We start from the raw sequence: 27,935 nt of genomic DNA on the forward strand, positions 1-27,935 counted from the left end.
TTGATTGTGTTGGTTATGAAACATATTACATTGTGCAAAAACTGCCAACAAAAAGTTAACATTCATTTATTGCATTGAAAAAAATACTATTTCCAGTGTGGTTTGGTACAGACAACAGCAGCAGCCTGTGTACAAACAGAACTTACTCATGTCCACACGCTGCTCCTTTGGCGCCTCCAGTATTTCAGAATCAAAAATGCTCATTTGTAAAAGTAAACAGTTGTAACTATTTGGGGGTAAACAATTTCAGATTTCCAGCAAAAAGGAAATTAATCAAGCTCAGTCCTTTTCACAGTAAAGGTCTGTACATACTTAACATACTTTTTCACACGTCTGAATGAGGGACAAAATAATTTTCCCTATGTGACGACTGTGTGATATCCAAGGTGAGATCTGTCTTTGTCTTTCAGACTCCCCTGAAAACAGATCGGTTTCATCTTTGCATAATGTTTTCACCCTTTACTCAGAAAACAGGCCACAGTCTGCAGCTCAGGTTTAAGGGTCAGGTTGTTGTGGTGTGAGCTCCACAGGCTCCAGTTTATCAGAGAGAACACAAAGAATTTTGTCAAACTTCTCATAGCGCTCTGTTCTGCTGGCCATGGCACCCAACTGACCCCAGAGCAGCCGCAGGGCGAACTCTGTGCGGAAAGCCTCAAGCAGCTCGGGGATCGGCTCCCAGCCTCCTGATGGAGCAGAGTGACAGACATGTGATCAGATCTTACAAAAGGCAACATTTACTGTCTGTGAGTCTGTAAAAGCTAATAACAGCAGGCTTCACTTTGAGAGAAAATGCAATAGATACACCACACCCCATGCTGTTGGTTATCTTTTTTATCAAAGCTCAACCCTCAAAACACTGGGATATGTTATCTGTTGCTTCTGCAGGTTGTTTTGAAGAAGAGGCAGCGTGTGCAAGGTCAGCAGGTTGGGAGGCGATGGACAGATCTGCCAGCCGATCCCGTCATGTGGTCCAGATAAATGACTGGTCATGTTTTCGTCAGTGGTTAGCTGTAAGCAACTGGTCTTGGTTGAGTTAAGTTGAAGACTGTGAGGTTCTTCAGAACTGAAGAAGCCTCTTGGACGAGAGGGAAAACGTCTTCAGTTTAACTCAAAATAGTCCAGTTGCCTACAGCTAACTCCTGGAGATGACTATGACCCGGCTGACTTTAAACCTGGTCACAGTTTATTTTATTTGAAATTTTAGGATTTCAACAAATATGTGCAAACAACAAAATTAATGACGAAATAACCAGTGCAACTACAGTGATGACACCATGACATCACAGTTGCAGTGGTTCAATCAGAATGTCACTACATTACAGAAGTTACAGATTATTTATGTCCTGGCAAATAAAATCTGCTATAGCTAAGATTCCATAACCAAACTTGTTATGTTTTAGTGCTAATATCTGGCAGTGTATGAGACCATATGAGGGTCGCGTAGGGGGGACGCTGGTGGCCAGAATTGTCTTACACTGCAAATTAGGGCAGGGTTTCCCAATCCTGGTCCTGGGGACCCAGTACCCTGCATGTGGATTAGGGTTAGAAGTTTAGAGGTTTCCTGCTCCAACACACCTGATTCAAATAAATGGGTAGTTGCCAGGCTTCTGCAGTGTTTGCTGATGAACTGACTATTTGAATCAGGTGTGTTGGAGCAGGGAAACATGTAAAGCATGCAGGAAACTTGAGTCCCCAGGATGAGAAACCCTGAATTAGGGTATGATTTGAAACATCTGCCTGTGACCCGTTGTCTGTGCACATGCATGTGTTTATGTGTTTACCTGTGAGCACAGCGTGAGCCTGCGTCTGATAGTCTTGAGCGTGTAGCGCAGCACTGCGAGCCGACTGGAGAAGGTTGTAGAGAAGCTGACAGCCTCTGTCGCTGTCCTCGACTGGGTCGTCGCCCTCCATCAGCATCAGCAGAGGAACCAGGTGTGGCATGGCTATGGGACCCTCAACTACAGAATCTACAGAAAGACACACAACACTCAGTGCACTGTGTGCACACTGTGGACATGGACTGTGATCGTCTCTCCGACCTACCGTCTCCCTCATTCAGTGAGTTCATGAAGGGTTTGAGTTTCTTCTCATATAAAACTGCGCTCTCTGTGTGGTTCCTCCGCAGCGCTCGCCACGTCATCTCCAGCCGCTCTATCTGCACAACGTGAGTTACGAAAATTAAAACCTAGTTTTTGTGTACATTTACAAATAATGTAGATCTTTGAGATAATTACACCACCTTGTGGTACCGCATGGTTCAGTACTGGGCCCCAAGTTACTGAATTGTTTTTACAGAATGTAATAAGATCAAATTTGCAGGTGAAACCAATTAATTTCTTTCGGGGAATGAACTGCAAGATTTGTTAAGAACTACCGAAGGGGAGCTGACTTAATTTCACTTTGTTATAACTAAGTGAATGTAAAACTAACTGATTAAACTCAATCTAAATGGAGTTGAAATCAAAAGGCTTAAAAAATCTTGGGATTAAAGATCATAAACATTTGGAATACACATATAAAATATATTAAATTAATACGTGTTAAATCTATTGGCTGGGGCTGCAACACATAATTGATTTAACAAATTCTTGATTCTTGATATTTTCAAAATCAGTCGGTTTGAACGATTTTGATAATAAAATTAAAAGTTCTTAATTTTTTCAGCTTCTTTAATGTGAATATTTTGTAGTTTCTTTGCCCCAGGTAACAACAAAATCACTAAAAGTGAATGGTTTGGTTTTGTGGACAAAACAGATGAATAGATTATAAAAAGGTAGTTGCAACCACACATCATTTTGGTATTCTTTGTAAAACAGGGGGTCTGTAAATGGCCCAATACTTAAACTCCAGAAAATATATTATTAAAGAATAATAAACAAAAAGAGTTACAATAAATCTGCAGATTAATTATTTATCGGGTCCTGCACTTTAAGGTTTTAGATGTTGTGTATGTCAAAACATAGGAAAAACCTTTCTGAGATTAGAATAAAAGCCATACCCTATTGTATTCAGGTATTTTACAAGCTAAGGGTAGAAAGGTTTAATTTAAGAAGGTTGTGTATTTATCAAACATGAAAAGTGAGAGCCAATGTAAAACATAGATGAATATCAGTTTTGGGAGTCAAACTAAGGAGCTTTGATAAACTGAAAGTGTGTATGTGTCTTTCAAAAAAGCTTTTTTTTTCAACCTTTATTTAACCAGATAAAAGACCCTTGTGGATTATTTAGGGAAGGCGAAAACCTTCCAAAACCTTGCACGTGATCTTATTCCGTGACTCGATCTGTGTGAATATGAATATTTTTTCCTTACACAAATTGTAATACATTGATGTTTATAATGTATAACTAACAAGCAATTGATATACAGTATGATATATCCTATCCTATCAACCTACCTGAGGCATCTCCAGAGCCTTCATGACGGCTGAGAAGGAGTAAAGGTTGTGGGTGTGTTCTTTCAGGGCCTGAGCCAATAAGATTAATTTATGTAAAACTGTTGCTCGTTGGCTCACAGTTCCTGTGCAGCCCAGGATGTCCACTGCAACTCCCAGTGCGATGAGATGATGCCTACAAAAAAAGTGACAGATTGATAACGTGAGCCTTCAGCAGACTCCCTGCTGTGAAATGATCCTTCATCCTGATCATCAATTCTGAGCTGGAAACCTAAGATAATGTAGTTTGTGAATTAACAAAGCCTGGGCTTTACTTTTACAGGTAAGCTGTAAACATGTCAAACCCTTTTTAGTTGTAATTTGTAGTAATGTGCTGTCATTACTATATATATATATATATATATATATATATATATATATATATATATATATATATATATATATATATATACAGTGCTTAAAACAATTAAGACCACAACCCAAAACCACAACTCCCGAAATTAACAGCACTGGTTATTATCGAAATATTTTTGTTATGTCTATACGAGGTTAATACACTCGTATGTAGAAGCTCTTCAACAAAAATGATATTTTTACTACTAAAATATAATTATTGTTATCCCTGAATTTTCAAATTGACATTTTTACAAAAAAAACTGAAAAAATAGTACATTATTATTTCTAAATTAATTATTGCATTCCTGAACAGAAAGATTAGTTTTAGAGGTCGAATGTTATGCTTGATTCATTTCTGACTCCTCAGAGAAGAAGCCCAGTGAGTCGGCTCAAATTTGTGTATAAAAAGGTGAATTCAGTTTGTTATTTGCCAAATAAACAAAAGTTTTTGAAAGATTTCTAAAATATTTATGTTTTCTCATTTATATGACAGGTGGTCTAATAAATTGTTATAAATTAATAAATGTGAAGCACTATATATATATATATATATATATATATATATATATATATATATATATATATATATATATATATATATATATATATATATATATATATATATATATATGACTTGTTCTATTCTACAAACCACCAAGGAAATAGTTAAACTGTAAACAATGGTTTATATTTTATGGTGTATCCACATTACGTGGAACACTGATAAAAGAAAATTTAATTTTGGAGGCTTTTAAGTACTAAAATAAAATTTTTCTTCTTAAAAAGTTTTGTTGTAACATCAGTATTCTGAGATTAAACCTGCAGTGCAAACTTCTCTGCATAGTTTCAGTTACATAAAACATCTATGCATCTACTGTATGTTTTAATGTTCAAAGTGTGCCACTTACCTTTCCAACAGATCTTGTCGTAGTTGGTGTCCATGTGGCAGAGTGACAAGTTCCAGCCCCGACTCAACTCCCATAATCCTCTTCTGCTCCTCCGTCACCCCAACGATGCGTGCTACCTGCAGCGGCACAGCACTGATGAATTCATTTCCAGTAAGTTTATTAAATGAGTTTAATGCTACTCTCAGTTTCTAGGACATTAATGACATTTACTGAAAACAACAAACTAAGGTTTTTGACTTAATAACAAAAAGAAATAAAAGAAAAAATCTCTCACAGATACTCACAAACGTAAGCGTAAGCATTTTGGAGAAAATCTTCCAACTTAAAATTGTCTTTACAACTGTAATACTTACTAATAACATTCAAACCACTGTAAACAGGCTGGTTAAGCCAACCAGCTCCACACAACTCTCTGTGTGTTTCTCTCTGTGTGTTAAGATGATCTTGTGACACCCAGTAACATTCCTGCACTAAAGTGAGACAAATGCAAACGGCCCAAAAAGCAGTGGATCATCAACTGACGGCCTGCGGGCCAAATCCGGCCCCCAAAAGCTTCCAATCCGGCCTGTGACTGAATTCCAAAAAAGGCAAAAAAAAGCATCTTGTGGTGTAAGGTTGAGTGAATTAATAAATATGTAGGGGATCCGTGGTTGGTTGTGTCCGTTGCTCGTGGATTTTTGGGAGATTGATTTGTGTCACTCTATCCTGCTAATTCATTCCCGAGAATTCAGTTATAATCTGAGTTTTGTGGGGTTTTTCAAACAAAACTAATAGGCTGAAATAAATAAATATATAAAAGTTCTCAGCGTCCAGTCCACAGCGTGTTGTTTTTAAAAAGTCTCACCCATAATAACATGGTCTCAGCCCATCAACCCACAATCGTATGTCAGAATTTACAGCTTATTGGTTGAATTGTTGGATGATTATGATCAGTGCGACAAAAATGTTACGTCATTAAAGAAACACAGGCAGAATAAAAACAACAACAAAAAAAGGCTTTAGGCTCTTGAAGCCTGGTTAAGAGAGCTCCTAGAAAAATATAGTGCATATTAATGACTCTCAAATATACTTATACTTCAGCAAACAGCTGTGGATTACCTGGCAGTCGACGCTGAGTATGTGCAGAGCGGTGGTGTTGGCGTCCGAACGGTTGAAGAGCTCTTTGAGCGTGAGCAGGATGCTGGGCTCCAGGGGTCGGTTGTTCTCTGGTAAAAGCAGTGACTCAAACTGATCCAACTGGAAACACGATCCTGACTCCATCTGTTTTAGTGTAGGGATATTACATCATTAGGAAAGGCAAGACTCATTTATAAAGCACATGTCATCAAAGAGGATCCCCATGTGCTTTACATTAAAGAAGAGATAAAACATCCAGGCTAGAAATGTGACAAAACATACAGTTTCAATATCCTTGTCCTAGCCCGTCCCCCAGCAAAAGCAGTTCCAAATCCACAATCTCAACCCTTACAATACACACACACACACACACACACACACACACACACACACACATTCCCACATGGTCACATGAACATTAAGAGTGTGGCTCAGGCTGCAATTTTCTGTCCGAACCTGACTATGCCTGAAGGAAAATAGACCAAACCTGACCCAAAATGCATACAACTGGTTTTTGCTTTTGTTTTGTTCTGAGGTGTCTCTTCGTCTCTTCAGGGGAAAAGCCACTTTTACAGAATTGGCAACAACTGCCAACACTTCAAAGCAACCTAAAACAAGGAAAATGGTCTGAAAGAAAGTCAGACAACAGACAAAAAAAGCCCCTAGTTGAATGTCATACATGAAAGTATGTGTATCTTTCCATGCTCATCTGATGAGACTGAGACAGAAAGAGTCAACCGTTAGCACTAAACGACCTGGGGATGAGACTCAACTACAGTATGTTTCTAGTTACAATGACTGAACAGCTGCGACTGACAAATATTATATGTCATCAAAATAAATATAACACAGCAGACTGAGAATACCAAATAGACAGAAACCACTGAACCAACATAAACAATAAACTGACAATAAGTTTACTAAATATTTTTCTTCAATGGCAACATACAACATATATGTTAATATAATATTCACACTATATATATAACAAATATAATTGCTCTTCCTTGTTTTTCTTCACACATTTAAAAACATGAAACTTTATACTTCCTGATTTCAAACTTTTTTATCATTATATCCTTTGTGGCGATATTGCCAATAGCTTTATCTCAACTGCAGTTGATTTATAACTGGACTATAAGACTAAAGTTACTTGGAACAAGTGTAAATATGAAACTGGAACTAAAAACACAGAAAATATCATGAATACAAACATGTGGCCGTTCAAAATGCCAGTCTTCCTCTTCCTCCGCTGCCTTCCTCTGCAGCTCTCCGTCAAACGGCAGCTGTGACGACGCCCCGTTTTTCTGGGCCTCCAGGAAACCAAAGGAAGTTTCTGTAAGACGGGCTCGACTCTGCCACTTCTCCTCCGCACGTAACCTGTCCACGTGACCCTTCCGTCGGGAGTGTGGCACCTGGATACAGCAGCGACTGGATATAAACTCTCCAAGGAGGATTTTCGGATATTCCTTCCCCACATTAAAGGTGAGATGATATAGGAAAAGGGTTAGTTAAGATGTTTTACCTGGACAACTAGCTCATCGTAGAAAGCGGAGGGGTCTTCATCTGAGTCTGAAGGTGGAGGAGGCGTAGCGTTTGAGAACAAAGTAGAGACCCTCAGAGGTTTAGGAGGAGCTCGGGGGTGCAGTTGTCCATCTGAACCCCGCAAAGTTACACCACCACCTGCAGACACAGAGACATGAGTGAAGGGTCAAGTGGTTTTTCAAATGCAATAGCGTTGTATGTACGTATGTATGTGTGTCACCTGGATGAGAGGGGCGTGTGAGTCGTGGGCTCAGCAGAGGTTCACTGCCTGTGCGAAACACTGGTGAGATGGGGGCGGGGCCAGTGGCCTTGTCCACTGACTGAGTGGTTTGTGGAACACCTGTATGAAAAAGAGAGATGGTGAAAAACAGACCCCACAGTGTTGTTACACTGTTTATATACTGTATATATATATGTGTATATATGTGTGTGTGTGTGTATATATATATATATATATATATATATATATGATATCTGAGAGTTTGACGCTGAGTCTGTAATTTATTTCTGAAACACCTTTAGGAGGTTGTGTTTTTGGCCACATTTGTCTGTCCAATCTGGTGCCGTTCTGGTGCCTCAGAACCACAGTGCTTTCTGGCAAACCAGCCTGCGCTGACACCAGTTTAAGACACGGTTCGCGAGGAAGAACCACAATTTTTTTTGGTTCAAGCTGCAAACCAACTTTTCCGAATGAATGTTTTTCCAGTTTGAATGTGCCGGTTAGTTCAAAATTAGGTTTGGGAACACTAACCCATGGAGCCCTGCCAGTGTAAAAGGATCATCAGACCACTATTAGCTTCCACATCCACTATAGTATTTCCAGTTGAAAACAAGCTGTGGGGGACGGTCTTGTTGCCAAACTGAATTGCTGAATTTAAAAGTACCCAGTGGCTGTGAATGGGCATTACAGTTACAACACAGCATGATGACGTGTTGTGGAGGACTTCTTGCCACCATCATCGTCTATATCAGAGGTGTTAACTGAAGAGGAAGCTAAGTGTGAGTTTTCTGAGGAAGAGGAGGAGGATGATGAGGAGGAAATTAAGGCCATTCATGACTGAACCAGTACATAATGTCATGGAGCTGCTGAGGAGGAAGAGAGCAGACAGATTCAGGCTCATCCCTGAAGTGGAGTTGATGCATCAGGATAGAACATCAGGTTGGGAGTGGGCTATCAAAAGCATCATATAGCGCTTCATCGGATGCAACTACTAATACTAGTAAACTAAGTATTTCTATATTAGTAGTGGCATGTTAGTACAAACATAGTATACAAGATGAGTCATGTAAAAACTCAAATCAGGTTCGAGGGCATAGCCCTCGAACCTGTAAAATTGAACAACTCTTAATATTATATGGTTGTATATGGGCATGAAGGTTACATTAAAAGCAACAAATATGTGATTTTAGCACTAAAATGTTGATTTTGATGTCATGGGGACTTAAAGCATGCCCCATGTTTTTTTGGCAGTAGTAATGATCTGAATTCTGGATTATTTAAAAGCAGTTGTTAACTTTGCAAGATAGGATAGTGCACTGACACTGTGGTATACCCAGTGGCTTTGGCAGACATATGCACTCTTGTGACATCTTCTTCATCATTAAATATACGTGAAAAAAAACAGTGACAGACAGGTCTGGAAAATTTTGCAGGCTACACTGTAAGTGATGCATCCGATACATCCCAACCCTCTCCTGTCCACTCTCTCGTCAAACCCACAAAACGCATGAGCACGCTCTGCCTGAAGCCGAGCTGAAGACAGAGAGCAGCTTCACTGACTTCATTATGTCTGAATTATCTGCAAGGAAACACTACAACATTATCAGCAAATAAATACAATTACAGGTCATGTTTATAACAGTATTGACTGGTTTTGTTTCTTTGTTCGTACAAAAGTAATTTAGTGTCAGCTATTAGGATGTGAAGAGGATTTCAATAAATAATAAGATAATAACACTTTTTTTTTTAATTAGGGAAATATATTGTTTTTCTATTATTCTATTTTCTTTAATCTCTTCTGTACCTGTTCGTAGGTTGCTGTCAGACTGTGCAGACTGAAGTGAAGGCCTCCGTCCCACATTCTCCAAGTTTGCAGGTTGACTTCCACTTCTGCAACATATATAAATAAGTTTGTGAGAATGTTTAATGTGGCTTTTTTTGTTTGGCTTACTGTGTGTGCGTGTGCGTGTGCGTGTGCGTGTGCGCGTGTGCACTACACCTTAGCAGTGGATTGATGAACTGCAGCGTGTCAGCATGCGTCGAGCTGAAACTTCGTCTTTTGTTGGGGTCGGTGTGCTTTCCTCCCCCTGTTCCACTGCTGCTACTACTTTTTGTTGATGCTGCATTTTGCTCCATGATGACACGCAGAGGAAGTGTCCGTGTGATTGGGTGAAAGATCACGGCGCCCGAGGCCGCAGAGATAGGCCGACGCCCCCCCACATAGAACCGGATCAGAGCAGGAACATTGTCAAAGCGATCCTCCTCAAACTGGAACAGCTCCCGAGAGTAGCCCTGTCACACAGAAAGAGGCACATACATATACACTGAATATCAAACAGTTTTAGTTGAAAAACAAAAACAAACATTCTCTAGAACCAACTAAAAATCTAAACCCCCAAGAGGCTGGCAAGGTTGCTGTTCAGTGAGTCACAGAATTCAAAAGTCAAATAACTTGACATACTTCAGTGGCTGTGGCAGTGCTGTACGGCGCAGCATTATTTTTTTTTTCAATGTTTATATTTTATCTGATGCAAGGTAGTACACGTACCTGTAGATAAAAAAAGTACATGTTTAATATGACCAAAAAGTTACTACATTTAAAAATAATTGTCAATTTACTTTAAATGACAATATCACAGGACCCCAAAATCCTAGATATTCAATCTATAGCATTTACAATATTAATTGTCAAATAGTTTTGATAATCCTTAATCAGTTTAATATTAGAGAATATATCTTTATTGTCATTGTGAAATGTAATCTGTTGGAACAAAATGCCTAAAATAAAAGAAGACAACCTATACACATAAAAAGAACATCATCATTTTGAGGTTTAGGAAACACTGATCACCATGGACCAAACAATTAATCAATTCATCAAGAATATAATTGACAGATTCATCAAAGACTGATAGCCCTATACAGACGCACCTTTTTGGGACGCAGGACCACTCGTATGATCTTAAAGTGCATTGGCCCATTTTTCCAAAAGCAGCTCAAAACATAGTCACCGGGGCAAGACGTTGAGTCTCGCACCAGAAAATCCCCATCCCTTTCCAACAGAGACTCTGCAGCCTGGAAACAAGTCAACAGGTTGATATGAATGATCACATGTGTGTTGTCATCACATTGTAATAACTTATATTTTCTTAAAGGTCCAGTGTGTAACATGAAGTAGGTAGGAATTCAATATACCACCTACAAACAAGTGTGTAATCACTTTAAATTAAAAAAAGTGATTACAAAATTAAAAGTTTTTGTGGCTTTAGAGAAAATATTTTATATTAGTTTTAGATAAGGGCCTAATTTACAGAGGCATGTTTCTACAGCAGCCCAAACAGACAAACCAGCCAGAGTTCCGTGCTGTGAAGCATAAGCCCACTATGCAGGAGAAAAAAGGACATTAATTATGGTACATGAAGGCCATGAAGTAGGAGTTTGTTACAATCTGCAGTCGCGCTATTAGATGTCACTAATTCTTACACACTCTACCTTTAAGTATAAATACAGTGAGAACAGTAAGATCCATTGAGCACCTCGCGGGTCAGCGGGCCATGGTACCATGCATGACTCCGTGGGTCCTCAGTACTGAGCTTCAGCTCCTCCTCCAGCTCCTTCTTCAGCAAGTCCATCTCTCTCCGACCTCCAAAGACCTACAACACACACAGTGAGCAGTCAAGCAGAGGTCATACTTACATTGCATGTGTCCAGGCTCACATGTTTTGTTGTACTTGTATGATGGAAAATATATAGAAAAAAAGAAACTACAAAGAGCAGGTGAGAGTTGGAGAGGCCGTTTGTTTAACCTCCTACCTTCAGCTGGCTGAGGTATGCAGTGACACTCCTCCTTTTGCTGAAAAAACAAAGACAAAAGAGGTAATGTTGAGCAACTAAATCAAACCCCAGGGGGCTGCAGATGATGGTGCCATGTTTTTTTCCTCTGTGTGTGAACAGTACAAGGATGGAAGATCACTGCCAAGGTCTGGGTGTGTCATTAACACCAGACAAACTGAGCGACTTTTAATAGCCAGCCTCTTTTTTCCCCTCTTCCTTCCTCACAAAGCGTCCACTTTCCTGCCTCGGTAAACACAAGGCTAACAGATGAACTGCTTAGAGAACTCACAACAGGGCAGAGCTAGATAACTCAATAACTCCTGCTGTGCTCCAAGTGTGTGCTGACAGCTGCGCATTTTGTCTGCTTTGACCCTGACTATAACCAATAACCTTCACTGTAATAACATAAATATACATTTTAGATGAGTTGTCAGTCCCCCTGATCCCCGGGGGGCCCCAATAGTGTGTGGAGGAAAAAAACATTTAAACATTTTAAAGAATTCTAGATATCTTTATCTATAAATCCAAGTCATTATTATTATTTAAATAGTCTTGAGCTTAGGTTATTTGGCTTTATTTGTTTGCAAACCACACCATCTGTTTAAAAACCAAAGTCATTAAACTGGTTTACCACACTAAGTGGTTCACTTTGAATATGAAAGTGCAAATAAATACCAGGCCAATCTTGTGATTTTACGTTCCTCTAATATAAAAAAAAAACCCCAAAGAGTGACTGGTTTGGTGTAAATAACACTAATTAATACATATAATTTATACAATTTATACTGTTTTGTATGAATAATAGTCGAGCACAGGGCCCCCCCACATTAAATTCACCTTAAGGCCCCATAAAAGCTTGGGCCGGCACTGAAACCCAATTCAGTAGGACAACAATTTAATGAGTTGTCCTCTCATTAAGGATGTAATAATCATGTTTGGCTGAAATTGCTTTAGAGAGGAGTTACTGGCAAGTGTCTCCACTAGTTCTAACCTCACTGAAACATGAAGGTCAAGGAAGGTTATTATGTTTATTTCATCAGTTCCTGATTCAACTGCGCTGTCATTTTGGAGGCTGCAGTTTGTGATGCTGTTTGTATGGTGTTATACTGTATATTACATTTTTTTATTATTATTATTTTTAAATGCTTTTATGTGTGTCTTCTAGCCCTCTTATTGTTGATTTGTATTGTATGTACTGCACTTTGGTCCACCCTACACCCTGTGGTTTAAAGATGTGCTTTATTAATAAAATTGGATTGTACATTTAAACATACATTTATATTATTTTGTTGTCCCCATTTACAAATAAGAATAGGCTAACCGGCTAAAAATGTCTCAAATGGCTCAACATGCCCAAAAATCAAATATATTGAGTCTACTGTGACAGAGGAGCAAATTAATATTCACATTTAAGGAACTCCAAAACAATCTATTGATGAATATACAGAAGAGGATTAGGATTAGGGCTAAATGGAATTTATTTGACTTGTTTTGTTGCAGCCCTGTAAAATATTAAGACCATTGACAATCTGCAGCCTGCAGGAGGACAATACAGTTGTAGCGACAGCTATTTATGATGTGTTGAGTGAGGCTGTATTGCTTTCAGCAGGCTGTAAATAAACACTCAGACCGTCAGAAATAAACCAAAAACAGCAGTGTCCCGCAGATAAATCTCAGTTGACAATGTGTAATGACGTAATAAAGAGTAACATCCTGTTTGAGGGGCGTTGGCTCAGGCTGAACACCAGCAAACACCTGTGCAATGTGCAGGAAAACCTGAAACCACACATAACTGTATCTTCAACTTTCATTCAGCCTTAACAGACAGATGGTATTCCTCTGTGTAATCTGATTAACTCACGGTTTGAAGCTAACGGCTAATGTCACGTCTATAACGTCACAACGGCTAAAATTGTGCAACAGGTAGTTGGTTAGCAAGAAGTGAACAGGCACAAAAAGATCCAAGCGAAACAAATAAATAATACATAAATAGATAAATAAATAAACAAAAACAATCGTTAAAAGTACCGAAACAACTTCTCGCGTTAGATGACCGGGCGTTAAATAACGCAACCGTTAAGAAACTCCAAACACAACATCTCGCGTTAATTAACGAGGTTCTTTGACGTTAAAAAATGTTCCTTTGGCCGCGGTTCAACCCGTAGCTCCTACCTGACAACCTGCCTCACCGCCACAGCCCACTCGTGTCAGACATGTTGTTACGGTGTGTCGTCCAGATTAAAGATCGTCTAACCACAACAACAGCTGGGACAGTCCTGCACACCGTGTCTCCTTTATTCTCCAGCTCTCCTATCCCTCTCAGTTCGCCCTCCTCCCTTTACACGCAGTTTTAGACGAGTTCCAACAAGTCTGCCCGGGTGCTCTCCTCCTCCTTCTCCTCCTCCTCGCCCCAGGCTCCGGTGCTGAAACGCCGCTATCTGCCTGACATTCCACGGATACCGACACAAGCCGAGCTGACAGATCACCTGGCTTCCGTCAGGATTATATGGCTGGTACGTGACGGTAAATGTATAGTTGATTTGATCTCGTCAAACTTTGACATGTCAATCATAAACTGGGCTACAACAATTTTTTATTTTATCAATACACCTGACTGAAGGGCTGCAGTGATTAATCGGTTATTAATATTATTAAATTAATAGGCTGAATTGATTTATTTGCTCCATATAACAAAGAAATCATCAAAACTGAATAGGGTTCCAGCTAATGATTTTTTTAAATCTTATTAATCAGTTTGTTTGGCCCATAGAATGTCAGAAAATATTTAAAAATGTTGATTGTTGATTCCCAAACTTGGAAATTATGTTCTCAAATGTCTTGTTTTGTCAGTTTTGATGAATAGGGTTTTTATATAGAGCAAATAAACCAAAAAAGGTTTTGAGAAGTTTAAAAATCAGACAGCTTGTTTTCAATAATTAAATAAACACTCAAAATGATTAATTGATTATCAAAATATTTGATGAGTATCAATCGAGTAATCATTGCAGCCCTAAAAATGAATAATATGTGTTTGTGGACAAAACAGCTGTTTAATAGAAATTTAATTGAGTACATAAATAATTGTTATTTGTGATCCTACATCTGACAGTTACTTTACATAACAATTAATGGGCCCTATGCACAGCACCTTACTTGACAGGTTACTGTCAGAAAATCACAGCTGTAAATAATCAAAATAGTGATGGCTGTTTTCTGTTAAGCTTCATTAGTTTCAGGGTGCATGCTGGTTGACTTATATTCCCTGTACGGAGCATGACCCCGCCTACAGTGTTGAGGTACAGTAGCAATGATAAAAAATGGCGTGTCTGATACTAAACTGAGTAGTTGAGTAGAGCAACTTGTGCTAGAAGTGTATGAAGGAGAAGTGCCACTGTTGAGGTTCCAAGCAAACTGATACTAAAATGTGACATCAGCAGACTGCCGTCCACTGGTTGATTCATGCAGTTTCATGCAGCCGTGCTATGATGACTCTGCCCACTTTGAGGAAGTACTATAGTAATGGAAAACGATACCAAACCGAGCTGAGCCGTGCTGGAACTGTGTAGTGGAAAAGTGCCACCATAGACCACAAACCTGCTCTAAGACCACTCCATTTCCCAAACTACTAGGTAACGTAAATACTGTACTGTCAAATTTTTTTGAGGGTTTTTCAAGGCAATGCAGACATTTTTAGCTGAGATATAGACAACAATATGGTTCCCACCATCTTGCAAGGTTTTGCGTCCCCATCACCACCACAGTCTACTAATTCCCTCCCTAGGTCATAACCAGACAATAATTAAAATCTTTCCTTTACTTTTGACACTGCCAAAATTGTTACTTCCTTGGTGAAGTCAGGACTTTTTCCTGACTTCAGTGTCCACATGGGCTGCATGTGGGAACACAAAAAACACAAGTTGCTCCTCCCCTCTTTTTTGGAACAACTCCCACCAGCCGTAAAGCCAGATCTTAAGCTTAAAATAATCAATAAGAAACATTTTTTAAATGTTTTCTTCCATCTACATTAAATTTGCAAAACCTTGGATTAATAGCATCAATGTGTTAGGCAGACAGGTGTGCCTATTGGTTATTTGACCTGGTTTTGAACATGTCTGAGCCAATCGGAGCAGAGAGTGACCAACTTCATTGAAAACAAAGAACCTCAGAAGTTTTTAGCATTCATCAAGAGTCAGCAAAGATGTGCCCGAACTTGACAGGCTACACTGATGTTGCATTTAAAGAGGATACATCCCTGTAAAAGTATTCAAGTGCCTTTCTCACTTAATTTGAAATCTCTAAAATTGAACAGTTTTTTTAAATCATTTTTATACACACTGGACTGGCCAGTTAAAACCACATTATTATTTATCACTATATAAACTAATATTGGATAAGACAACAAAATTAAAGACAAAAATGTTGAGGACAATAAGTCTGACAACTCCCAACACTCTCCTACACATTTTGCATGTATCTTTTGTTTAATGCACTGAGATTTTGAAATATTCGCATTGAAAACCCCCCACAGCTACTGCACAATAATGGAGGTGAATGTATTTATTTTGTGCTCCTGCTTTTTAGATGTTTTGACTGTTTCTTCATCAGAAATTAAAATTTAGTTTCTGAGAAATAGGTTCACAGTAAAGTCTGTAAATTGTTCAGAGCCACTGTAACAAAGGTTGCTTTTGAGGTGCTCATATGTAAATTTGCTGCAAAGCATTCAACACTTCAAAGAGAATTCCAGTCACTCCTTTTGTACTTGGGTGGGAAAGTCTTGTATTTGGGTGTATGGACCAAAACAAAACTAACCCACTGGCCAAAACCGAAACTAGCTGCATTAGATAATACTAGTACCAGGCACAAACTGGAAACAGTTTTTCGGTCATTTTAAGTGAACTACATGCGCTAGTGTAGGGCAATAAAACAATAACACAATATGAATTTTCCCCAGGGCATCATAATTAAAGTGAAATGTATTTCTGTATAATATTTATGCATTGTGCAAACACATTTTGAAACAGCACATGCATATGTTTGGATGTTTGCCACAGATGAAAAATATTTAATTGGTTAGCTTGATACACGGATCTATCTATGAATAACAAGTGTTTTAAAGCCACAATTAATAAATATCATCTTTAATTATCTGACATATTGCAACTATAAACCATTAATATTAACTGAATTTTGTCAGTATTCTCCAGCCTTATCTGGTCTCTGACTGCTAAATACGAGGCTGCATCGAATTTTCTCTGGATTTCAAGTTTAACAACTTTCCGACAATGGTCTTTGTCACTCAGTCATTGACGTCTCACTGGAGAGAAAAGTTGGCCAGTATAGTCCAGAGGTGTGTTGTGTTTTTATATTAGTTAGTCATCATTTATATTAGTTAACCACCAGAAATCTGAGGTTTTCATTAATGAAGATACAAAGTGAAATCAAGATTCTTCATTTTCATAAAGACTTTTCTTTCATTTGACCTTTTCAGTCTTTCTGTGGACTAACTGTGTACCTACCTACTTCAGCTCACTCACCCCGACAGGTTTTATGAGGCACTGGTTAATTATTAGCCAAACATGAGTAGACTACCTGGAGAAATTGCCTCTCTCTCACACACACACAAACACACACACATCTATATACACTTAACCATTATCACACTCTCTTATGGACACACACAGCCACTCGGCTTACCTGCGTTTGCTGTCCTGACTGCAGTCTCTGTCACTGATGGGAGTTTTGTCCTCACTGAGGGGGCGGAGCTGCGAGCATGAGGCAGATAGACGGTGTTTCTTGTCGGCGCGCTGGAGGCGGGGTAGAACATTTTGACGGAAAAGATCCTTCCTAGGCTTCACCTGTAGGACATGGCAGAGACCTTAATAGTGCTGCTCTTACATAGTTTGTTCTGAGGAGACGTATTCTGTTTAGTGTGATGAACTTTGTGGTCTCACCAGGTCCATGGAAGATCCCAGGGAGTACTTTCGGCTTACCCTGCGCTCTGGGACATGTTCAGCTGAGAGCACAAATAGTTTAAGACAGACAGTTTGTGTACACTTTCTTGTAGTGAGTTGAAGATGATGAAATAGCTGTCATATAAATGTGAATATTAAAAACAACAAGACAGGATATAATTTAGTTTATATATAGTATGTATGTATGTATGTATGTATATATATATATGTATATATATATGTATATATATATACCTTATTTAAAACGGAGATGGATTAGCTATCATAATATAGCAGAACCAGTCACAAACCCAACCACCCCAAATAAATAATTGTAGTTGTATGAGTAATGGTTTGACCTGATAAAATGTCAAATGAAACATGAAAGGCCAAATTTCTCTGTCCAAACCTGACTGAGCTTGAGAAATGTTGACCGAACCCAAGAGACCCAAGTTATCGTTACTACCCCCATGAACACACACACAGAGATTCACACATCTTATGAGTCATCACTGACACTTGAGTGAGTAGAGATGGGACGATACCACTTTTATGTGTCCGATACCACAAACTTGAGTATCTACAGATTTTAGACCATTTATGAACTATGAAGCTGTCAACAACACATTTTGTGCCGAGTCATCTCAAAGACATAACTCTCCAACTCTGTATCAAACAGCCCAAACAGGACTAAGCTTAAATGCTGTTGCTGATTTTTGGATTTTATCGGATTCTACATTTTTATCTGTCCGATATCTAATCGGGTGATTTTGACCAGTATCAGACTAATACCAATACTTAAGATTCCGATTCCCATCCCTACTGATAAGTATATTAAAATTTCAGCGTCACCATTATTAACAATGTGTTGTTCTGAATTAACCCTTGTTCAACTATAACTACTGATAACTATTCACATAATCCAACCATCATGGTTTATTTTGAGTTATTTTGATCATCCAGCTTCAATAGCCTGTGTGTCTCGTTCACTGTACTGGCTTAAATAGTAACACAGGTTCTAAAAAGAAACACCAGGTCAGTAACGTATCACTTTCTGCTTATTATCACTTATTTTTTTGGGCCTTTCTGTGTTGAGTTTGCATGTTCTCCCTGTGTGTCCATGGGATTTCTCTGGGTTCTCCGGTTTCCTCCAAAAAACATGCAGTGGTTAATTTGACACTATAAATTGCTCATAGGTATGAGTGTGTGAATCATTGGTTGTTTTTCCCTATATGTTGGCCCTGTGATGGACTGGAGACCTCAACCTGGTTTACCCCACCTTTCACCCTACGTCAGCTGGGATTGGTGCCAGTTACCAGCACCCTCATGTGGAGGATAAAGCAGTTGACAATGGATGGATCGCTTATTGTAACTCATTATACTTCATATACTATATACTATGGTGATAGAAACACAATGTGTTCATTTAATTTACCCTTTTTTTTATTTGAAAAGTTATGTGGGTAAATTTCTAAAGCACACAAGCAATATCCGTTCCCTGGGCCTGATGTGGCCCAATCTCAGCTGTCATAGGGCGATAGGCGGGGTACAGCTGAGATTGGCTGGACAGTTTGCCAGTCCATCACATATAGAGACAAACAACCATTCAACCATTCACTCTCACTCTCAATTTAGAGTGACCAATTTACCTAATCCCCATATTGCATGTTTTTGGCCTGTAGGAGGAAGCCAGAGAACCCGGAGAAAACCCACACACACACGGGGCGAACATGCAAACTCTGTGTAGAAAGGCAGACAGGATGTCAGGATATACTGTACATGTAAATACATGCAGATTTCTAAACACAAAATCGGAACGCTCTAAATTGAGATTTATGCAAATGCATGCAAATTATTACACAAAACAATTAAGCCACTGATGTTTAAACAGAAAAAATGTTAAACTGTTATGTATTACATTATTTAATACTGTTTGTAAAACAGCTTCAGTAACACTTTTTTTTAATTTAAAATAATAACTTGTTTCTAATTAGTGATGTGTGCAGCTAAAGTTTAGAGAACAGTTCGGCACACTAAAATTACGCTACTCATGGTCAGATTCATGTGCTGTGCTCAGGAGAAAAATAAATCATCTGTCTGATCATATCACCTTCCTATTTCTCCTGCTCTCTGTGCAGCTTTGATTAATGCTCACCCACAAAATTAGCTGTGCTGTAAATTGAAAAAAAACCTTATTAAGATTATGCAATAAACAGAGTACAACTCTGAAATATCAAGTCTGAGAACTACAAACAATAAGACAGAGCGCTGATAACTGCACTTTGAGATATACTTGAGTTGATATATGTCAGAAATGGCTACCGTTAAGACAACCATCTGTGTTTGGTCAGTGACATGTCTCAAACCTTGTGAACCTTTTGTAGACGTTGCGTGATCTGCAACGAGGAACAGGCATTTATGGTTAATGCATCAAGGCGGCAAATAAGCAGAAAGTCGATGAGTCGCTTATTTCTTTGAATAAAGTCTGCTCTATCCAAAGATACGACGGCTCATAGGTTTCCAGCAGGAAAAGGCTGTCTAGACATTAAACAAAGTGTCCGATATAATGTTGAGAACTCCGCCCCTCCTCACTCACACAGTGACACATACACACACTTATCGGGACACCTCCTGCAGTAAACTCGCCAAGCTGTGTCCAGTCATGGATGATGTTGTGAAACCACACATAATGGTGGTTTCTCTGCAGACGTTTCAACAACAGAGTGTAGCAATGCTTTGGTTGATGGTGAAAAGAAATGCCCCTTAACATATAACTACTTGCATCCAGTGAGAAAATAATTGTCTTCCTCCAGGACTTCGGTATTATTATTAGTTATGTGTTGTATTTGTTATGTGTTGTTGTCTTTTGACATAGTATTACTTGTCCGAAGAACAATTACTTTGTTACTGTACTTAAGTACAAAATTCATGTATCTGTACGTTTTTTACTTAATTACTTAATTTGTACTTTTTTTTTTTTGCAACTTTGTTACTCGGTACTACCAAATAAAATCAGAGTAAGAGTTGGGAATGGTCTGTATTTATATAGGGCTTTTCTAGTCTTGATGAATTGCTTTACACTACAGTTTTGCCAGTTGAAAGACAACTCACCCTACCACTGAGCTACCATGGCTCAATCCTAAATCCTCACTTTTTTTTACTTTAAAAAGTCTTCAACTTTTACCAAAGTCGTTTTCTGGTAAGATACTTGTCCTTTTACTCAAGTATCCTTTTTAGGTACCTTATACAAGACTGATTAGCAGGTGTAGCTTTTATTCGGTGAGACTTAATGTGGCTGAAATCTGTTTGGCCTTCTGTCCCAGCTGGAAGCCATTTTCAATTCATCTTTATTGTGGATTCCCAGGAGGTCCATATAATAAAAAATAAATAAAACAAAATAAGTGATTAAAGCCTTTATGATGCTGTTTTCAGAGTCAGTGAGAGTGTCTGGGTCTCAGGTTGGGTCACAGAAAGAACTTTGCATTCAACAAATTGTTTAAATTTTAGGGCCTTTTCAACAACGTATATTTGAGAATTTTATTTTAATTGCATTTAGACAAACCAAAAATAAGCCCAAAGCTTTGATGGTGTGGCTGTTGGCTTTGTCTGGTTGATACTCAGCCTGGCATGTTAAACCAAAAGTAGGATTTCACTTTATTGATGTGACAATATATTGTGTGTTGGCCGTAGTGTGTGTGTGTGTGCATGTGTATTTTACCAGATTGTGGGTCTAGTCTCTGTCTGTGTCTCAAAAGCTGACTGATGATGGTTTCTCGATGTGTTGCAACCTCGATCCCTGCATCCTTCAGCTCTCCATCAGTTACATTCAGCAAACCCTGTAGGGAAACAAGGACAGCAATAAATAAAGACAAACTGAGGATTTTGCAAATTGAAGCACAGGATGAATGAAAGAGATATGGACAATTACACATTAACACAAGATGAATTTTGCAGTCTCATACCTCAAGGCCATAATATTCCCTTTCTAGCGTCTTTGTGTACTGGGGCAGGCCGATCTGTTTCAGCCACCAGGCGATGGAGCGATTATTCATGTCTGAACAGCAAAGGGAGAAGAAAAAGTACTCATTACATACCAGCACACATACACCAACACAACAGTTGTGCGAGTTTCTGACAACAGTAAAAAACAGTCTGAAATCAGCTTACACTTAAAAGTCATCAGCCACCCAGATTAAAAGAGACTGTGGTGTTTGCACTGCAGCAGCAACAGAATGTAACACCTACCTGTTTACAGGCTTCAGCGAGGCAGGGAGTTTACTTCTTTGCTTTTCCTCGTAATGTTTTTTATCTCATCATATCCCTCAGTTTGTCTTCTTACTTTGCAGCTACTTTCATCCAAGTTGCAGACTCTGTCATCAAATCTATCTCTCTCTCTCTCTCTCAATCTTTGTGGTAATAGTGGAAGCCCGCTCCCCCTCAAACCTGCTGGGTCACTCAAAAAGCCAATCAGATTGTTCAGCTGGCACACGGTACCCAGCAGAAAGCAGCAAATCACAGCACAGGAATTAGCATGAACTGTCAGGAAGCGTTGAGTGCATGTTGAGGCCTGCCACGACAGAGGGAGAGAGTTCAGAAAAACAAGAGGGGGAGATGTGAGAATGTGAGACTGAGGCAGCTGTCAACATGTCAAGTCAGAGACAGGCATGCATGCATGCATGCAGTGCTGCTTCTTCCACTCTGTCTGTCCAGGTTGTGAATTAGGAGATTCAGTATCTACAGGGAAAACCGTTACATGTGTTAGACTGACACCTGGTGTTGAAGCCTTTTTTCTCAAGGTGATTCAAGGGGTACTCTGGCAATTTGACACATAGAGGGCAATTTACTAAATTTGAGACTCACTGTATTAAAGGGAGAAAATCAGTGACATCATGGCACTCAAGAGTTGATCCTCTGCTGGCTCCATCAGTAAGTTCAAATGTATTATTTTGTAGCTTTAATGTCGGTCATTCAGAGTAAAACAAAGTTACCCAATGTGGCATCAGTACATTAACAGCTCCTGTGTCACTGCAAGCTAAAAATGCAGATTTTCTTAATGGACTATGGTGTGGAAGATTTGAGGGAGCAGTTTACAAACTGACACAAACTTCAGTTTCCAGGCAGAAAAGGCTTTTCAATGGTGCAAACACAAAGTCCCTTAAGCTGGTGTACTTTTTATTTGGTGAGTCTTTTGTCATGCGACTGGCACACTTACTGGTCTCCTACAGGTTCTAGGTGTAGGAGTTGAACAAAGCGGTAAACGGTATATAAGATGCTGGACATGTGTCAGTGTCTCATACAACCACACGTCAGACTGTCTCTTTTAATTCTGGAGCTTTGTTTATTCTGTATTAGGGAGAGTTATTATTAGGCCAGGCGTATAGTGTGTTGCAGGTAATGAGTGATAGTATTGTTGGAGTTTAATGCATTCTGTGGGTTATAATATTTCTGCATCCACAGTCTCATTTTGAACTAGTCCATTTTAAAACGTGTCCCAGATCTGTCTCCTGCGAGTTAATCTGCTATATGGACACACAATACACCTTCAATCCATCGTTCCTTACTCCAGCAGGCACATGTCCTGACAGTGTCCTTGAGTGTGACGACAGAGCATGAGAAATGAAACTGTCACTCAGTGCTGGATGAAAGCAAAACACACACATTGTCTAATTCCAAACTTGAAGCGGCAGTTGGCAGGATAGCTAAAAAAATAGTTGAGTGATCAGTCTCACACCTATGTTGTTAGATATTGTTAAAATCCTAAAATGTGTTTTGGGAACCAGGCTCTCAGTCCTGAGGACACACCATAGATATATCATAACAACTGGATATGGCACAAAAAATACTCAACATCTCAAGACATGGACATATTTCAAAGTGAACACCTTATTCAGTGATCAAGACGGTAAATAAAACTGAATATTTTGTGCATCACATCAGCGGTCTACGTCAAATGTGATATTGAAAACCAACCCAAACCTGATGAAACTTGTGTTTCAAATATGGGAAGCCATTTGTAGTCTTCGCCATCTTTGGATCCACATACTTATGTCAGACAATATTTCTCAAGCTTGAACTATAGTACATGAAATCCAAATATTGCTTTATTTATGTCGAAGTGTGTTTTAATTTCATACATTTTCCACAAACAATGGAAGGACTAGGTCTACGTAATTCTGTGTTTCATTTCAAAGTAGTTTTTTCTCCACTTGATAAAAGGTTGTGTATGAAAAGCAATAAAATGTTTTCTTTTTGTAGTTCTTCAATTTCGTAAAAGCAACAAGCTATCGTTCATTTATATTAAGTATATCTGTATAGAAAACTTTATATGTGATGTTATCTTAATTTTATGAGTGAAATGGGTTTTGCGGCTCCAGATTAACTTTATTTGGGTGGAGAGGGGACAAAAATACCTGATACACGTATGAAATACCGCAAAGTGCCATGTTTCTCAAACTGTTGTCTATTGTATATCCTAGGGTACATGATCGGAGTGGAGCTGAGGAATTCTTGGGCAAGTCTTGCTGTTTATGAAGGAGTCTAAGGATGTGGTTGGCTCGTTTACATACGCCAGAGGCATGATGGCTGTAACACTGCTGCACACAATCTTGGGGTCGCACAACACAAAAATAAACGAAGTCAAACTTTTTTGCCAGGTGAGCAACTTTCATAGAAATTATCTTTTGCTGTCTGGCAGCCATTTTGTGTAATACATCCATGTTGCAGATGCAGATGACCCAATCTTTTGAAAAAATCCATAAAATGAATTGCAAATGTATCTGTGTTACCATCAGCTGCTGTGAAGTAAAGATAATTATCAAAAGATAATGATGTAAATAAAGAGGGCAACTTGCTGTTCATATATGATGGAATTTCATTGCTGCATTCATTTGTTGTAGAAAATTTTGCTCCTTACACCAAGTCGAGGAATGTTGTGGTTTCCTCACCAGTCCATATATTCCCCTCATACTTGCTGTATGTAGTTTCCGCAATTTTATTCTTGTCTTTTATTCACAGTTACTGCTTCCATTGCACACAATCGCATAAACCTTTTATCAATACGCCAGAAGTTTTACAAAAACAAAAAATAACACACGTTTTTATGTGCAAATCGAAAATGTGCAAAAATGCAGGTTAATGAAAACCCACCTTCTGATTGGTCTCATTCTCCTGTCACAGGTCAGATTTTCAAGTCTAGAAATAGAACCTAAACAAGGTACAGAAGTCCAGTTCTCTCTCAGATGTCTGGATTTACTTTATGCTAAACAGTGATATGGAATTATTCCACAAAAAATATGTTGCCTACCCCAGTATTAAGTTGAATTAATCAGATTGTTGATGCTGTTGATGGTGCATGAGTTTCATCTCAGAGTCACTTCAATAGACCTTTTGAATTCTCTCTACTTACTGTATTTTACCATGTTCAAGTGAAACATCAACATATTGAAAAGTAGTTTATATAGTAGAATAATCCTGTAATTTCCTCTTGCAACAACAGTGGGTGCTGTTCAACAACACTTACACCAGTCATCAATAGTCTGTATTACATTGTAAATCAGTGTGTTGGCAAGTATGTGAACACCATGAGGTATTGTGGTAGATTTATCTTTGTAAGTTTGTGATTTGGGGGAAGTGACTGTCAGTAAATATAAACAACACAATTAATGTACAAATCACGTTGATATTGTTTAATTTTAAAGATTTTACACTGTAAATTCAAACATGTGGTAGAAACATGACATCTTGGTGCAAGGCAAGCAGCTGTTTAATGATGTTAAATGACCTCAAAACAACCTCAAAATGTGTCTTTAAATAAACTCATATACTGTACTATACACACTCACTCCTGTCTTGTCTCATGTACACATTGACAAATCGTTTTCAACTATTCATTCACTTTGCCATTTGCCCAAGTGGAATTCTTGTGTAATTCTCAAAGTCACAAAACACAACAAAATTAAAAACAAATAAAGTGTAAATTGTTATGTTATTGTGATTACATCCACTTACAGAGCATGCTGTGTTTTATCACTTCGCACCACTCATAACAGCATCAGTTCTGTGTGTGTGTCAGAGAGAGAGGAGAGAGGGTGCGTCAGAGGAAAAAGGAAGTTGTGGCAATGAAGTTAAAAGCCTTCAACACAGTGCAGCTCTGCAGAACACCCACTACGGAAGAAAAGCAGAGCGAGAGCGCCCAAGTCTGAAAATGAGACCATGAAAGGCAGACAGAGAAGTGAACGAAAGACATAGAAGCGCCTGGAGAAGCTGCTGAAGGTAAGGCCTCACCATCCCATATTAACATGCATCTATAAAGTTACCATTCCTTGATTTTACTGTGTTACAATGATATTTTATGGGAGAGACAGAGATGGTAACTGAGTTGGTGTCGGACTGACTTAAAAATAAAATGGAACATTAATTTCAATGTGCAGTATCTAGTTAGCTGCTTCAAATGCTGTTAGAATCTGCGATGACTGTTTTAAATGTGTAAATTCACTCAGTGAATACATACAAGTGCAATTCAGTGTACGGTATACCAGACAGATGTTGGTGGCTTATTGTGACTAGAGCCATTGTGATCACTTGTCACTGAATATTGTTGCATCTAACTCTCCGTCTGTCTCACTCAGAAAGGAAAGATGGAGTTGTGGCGGCAGTGTGCGATGTGGCTGATTGAGTGCAGAGTTCTTCCTGAGAACCACCGGGTCACATGGGAGGGCGCACAGGTAGATCAGCTGTGGCACATACATGTACACACCTGCACATGGACACACATCCTGTCTTGGTTCTTGAATTATAATGTGTGTGTGTGTGCTGTGGAAGGTGTGTGATCTGGCTCAGGCTCTGAGAGATGGTGTGCTGCTCTGCCAGTTACTCAACAACCTGCTGCCACAGGCTGTCAACTTGAGAGAGATCAACCTGCGCCCACAGATGTCTCAGGTAAGATGTGCACACACACACACACACACACACACAAACCTTTTCCTGCTCTATTTCCATAGGACATTTCCATAGCTGCCAGTATTGAATCATCTGAGGCAGTAAGATAGGAAAATACTCTGTATCTGTCCACATCTCACAGTACGTGTTGAGATTGGAGGGTATGATGGGTAAGAAGAATAGACAAAACAACCAGAGGGCCCTACAACAAATCATGTAATATGCAATGTAATTGTTTATTGATTCCTAAAAAGTTGATTTTTCCATGTAATGTTAAATAATCAGTGCATGAAATGTCGCCAAGGTGACTCTAGTGTGGAGGGAGACGGAACATGCACTCGAAACATTGAAAGTGATGTCAGGTTTCCACTGATTTCCCTGCAGAAGCGGGTAGTTTTGCACATTTGTAAGCAACAAGTAGCAACCGGTCAAGACGTCTCCCAAAATATTACATTACATGTCATTTAGCAGACGCTTTTATCCAAAGTGACTTACAATGGAATTGAGTACAATCAGCCAGGGGTGGAGTTGAATGCGAACATTGCGACCATGATGTCTTTTGCACACAGGGTACCGGTCTTAACCACTGAGCCACTCCACCCCCACCCTCCAAATAATCTGAACTCCCATCCAAAAGCCTTTAGAATCACAATTAGGTCAATCACACTGGCGTCCACTCATTTCTACTTGAGCATTGGTGTCCTTCGGAAATATTTACATTTTTCACCTAATTGGAAGCAGCAGGTATTAGGGCTGAGCGATTTTGCATAAATATCTAATTGCGATTATTTTTTACTCAAATTGCGATATGGTTTGCAATATGAGTGGGAATGGTAACTTTTACATAATTGTTCTTATTTTCATTTATATAACATTTTAAATGATTAGTGTGTGATACTTGTGCAGATCTGTGAGAAAGAAAGATGTTTTCTTCAGTCTGTAGAACATGATGTGTATAGGCCAGGACAATATTTAATCTAAAATGGTAATTTGACACACATTTTGGCTTTAAGAAATATTGTGAAAATGGTTTAGCCCTACTAGGTAGTGAAAGAAAGAGCTGAAATCAAATAATTTTTAAGAAGGCAACAGAAAACCTTATTATTGGGTATTATTGTTTATACTTGGACATGTGGGTACTTGCGATGGTACTAACGATTGTTGTCTTATATTATAAAAGATAATAGATGAATGATATTGTCTTCATTGTTTTGGTAAGGAGTTACACAGTCTTCTTGTGCTTTAAATTGAGTCCTGATTTTTCCACAATAAAACACAAACATAGCAAAAACATAGTGAAAGCAAGGCTTATAGAGGACCAAATCTATCTCAGCTTTGAAGAAACACTTTTTGAGCCATAGCATTGTAGGAGAAGATTATTATCTTTCTTATATTAAATAATTCTTAGTTTTATTGCTTTGATCATGACCTGTATCTTCTCGCTAGATGTTGACATATAATTCCACATATGAGTGCAAAAGTTGTTAATTAAAAAAAAGGGGAACGATTTGAGAATGACAGAATGAGAGTATAAATCAAGGAAGTGACGGGCTGTCATGAAGTTGGTCCAAACTTCTCGAGGGAAGTCCTTGAATCATATCTGATCGGACTCCCCATGATGTCTTAAGTGCATGTG

At 38.8% G+C, this 27,935-nt stretch overlaps 2 protein-coding genes across 6 annotated transcripts in view; one reads left to right on the forward strand and one right to left on the reverse strand.

Annotated features, from left to right (window-relative positions):
• Nucleotides 1–50: 50 nt before the first annotated feature.
• sh2d3a (SH2 domain containing 3A) lies at nt 51–21,737 on the reverse strand. Of its 2 annotated transcripts, XM_058641348.1 has the most exons (19): nt 21,608–21,737; nt 21,325–21,416; nt 21,081–21,198; nt 17,363–17,424; nt 17,106–17,266; nt 11,391–11,430; nt 11,114–11,230; nt 10,509–10,652; nt 9,577–9,869; nt 9,382–9,467; nt 7,578–7,697; nt 7,338–7,495; nt 7,027–7,227; nt 5,795–5,956; nt 4,697–4,812; nt 3,396–3,567; nt 2,044–2,155; nt 1,782–1,967; nt 51–683 (listed from the first exon to the last, which is right to left on the reverse strand). In XM_058641348.1, the coding sequence occupies exons 2-19, from the start codon at nt 21,412–21,414 to the stop codon at nt 496–498; spliced, it is 2,526 nt and encodes an 841-aa protein (XP_058497331.1). In that variant the 5' UTR covers nt 21,415–21,416; nt 21,608–21,737; the 3' UTR covers nt 51–495. The 2 variants fall into 2 exon arrangements, with proteins under 2 accessions (XP_058497331.1, XP_058497332.1); XM_058641349.1 differs by lacking the exons at nt 17,106–17,266; nt 17,363–17,424; nt 21,081–21,198; nt 21,325–21,416; nt 21,608–21,737 and adding an exon at nt 13,584–13,725.
• LOC131467439 (proto-oncogene vav-like) overlaps nt 13,787–27,935 on the forward strand; it is a 30,175-nt gene continuing 16,026 nt past the window's right edge. For 2 of the 4 annotated variants that reach the window (XM_058641351.1, XM_058641354.1), the window contains exons 1-5: nt 13,787–13,924; nt 23,839–24,015; nt 25,372–25,633; nt 25,990–26,085; nt 26,183–26,299. In XM_058641351.1, the coding sequence (XP_058497334.1) occupies nt 25,999–26,085; nt 26,183–26,299 (204 nt within the window). In that variant the 5' untranslated portion in view covers nt 13,787–13,924; nt 23,839–24,015; nt 25,372–25,633; nt 25,990–25,998. The remainder of the gene's footprint in view (nt 13,925–23,838; nt 24,016–25,371; nt 25,634–25,989; nt 26,086–26,182; nt 26,300–27,935) is intronic. The other 2 variants (XM_058641352.1, XM_058641353.1) reach the window with 2 other exon arrangements.

This window comes from Solea solea, chromosome 10 (assembly GCF_958295425.1).
Source record: "Solea solea chromosome 10, fSolSol10.1, whole genome shotgun sequence".
Taxonomy (NCBI): domain Eukaryota; kingdom Metazoa; phylum Chordata; class Actinopteri; order Pleuronectiformes; family Soleidae; genus Solea; species Solea solea.

Coding starts and splice junctions, on each gene's coding strand:
- sh2d3a (XM_058641348.1), bottom strand. CDS start 21,414: ATGAATAATCGCTCCATCGCCTGGTGGCTGAAACAGATCGGCCTGCCC. Junction 7,698..9,381: donor TGACAGCAACCTACGAACAG/GTACAGAAGAGA, acceptor TTTTTCATACAG/GTGTTCCACAAACCACTCAG. Junction 1,968..2,043: donor CTCACTGAATGAGGGAGACG/GTAGGTCGGAGA, acceptor GTCTTTCTGTAG/ATTCTGTAGTTGAGGGTCCC.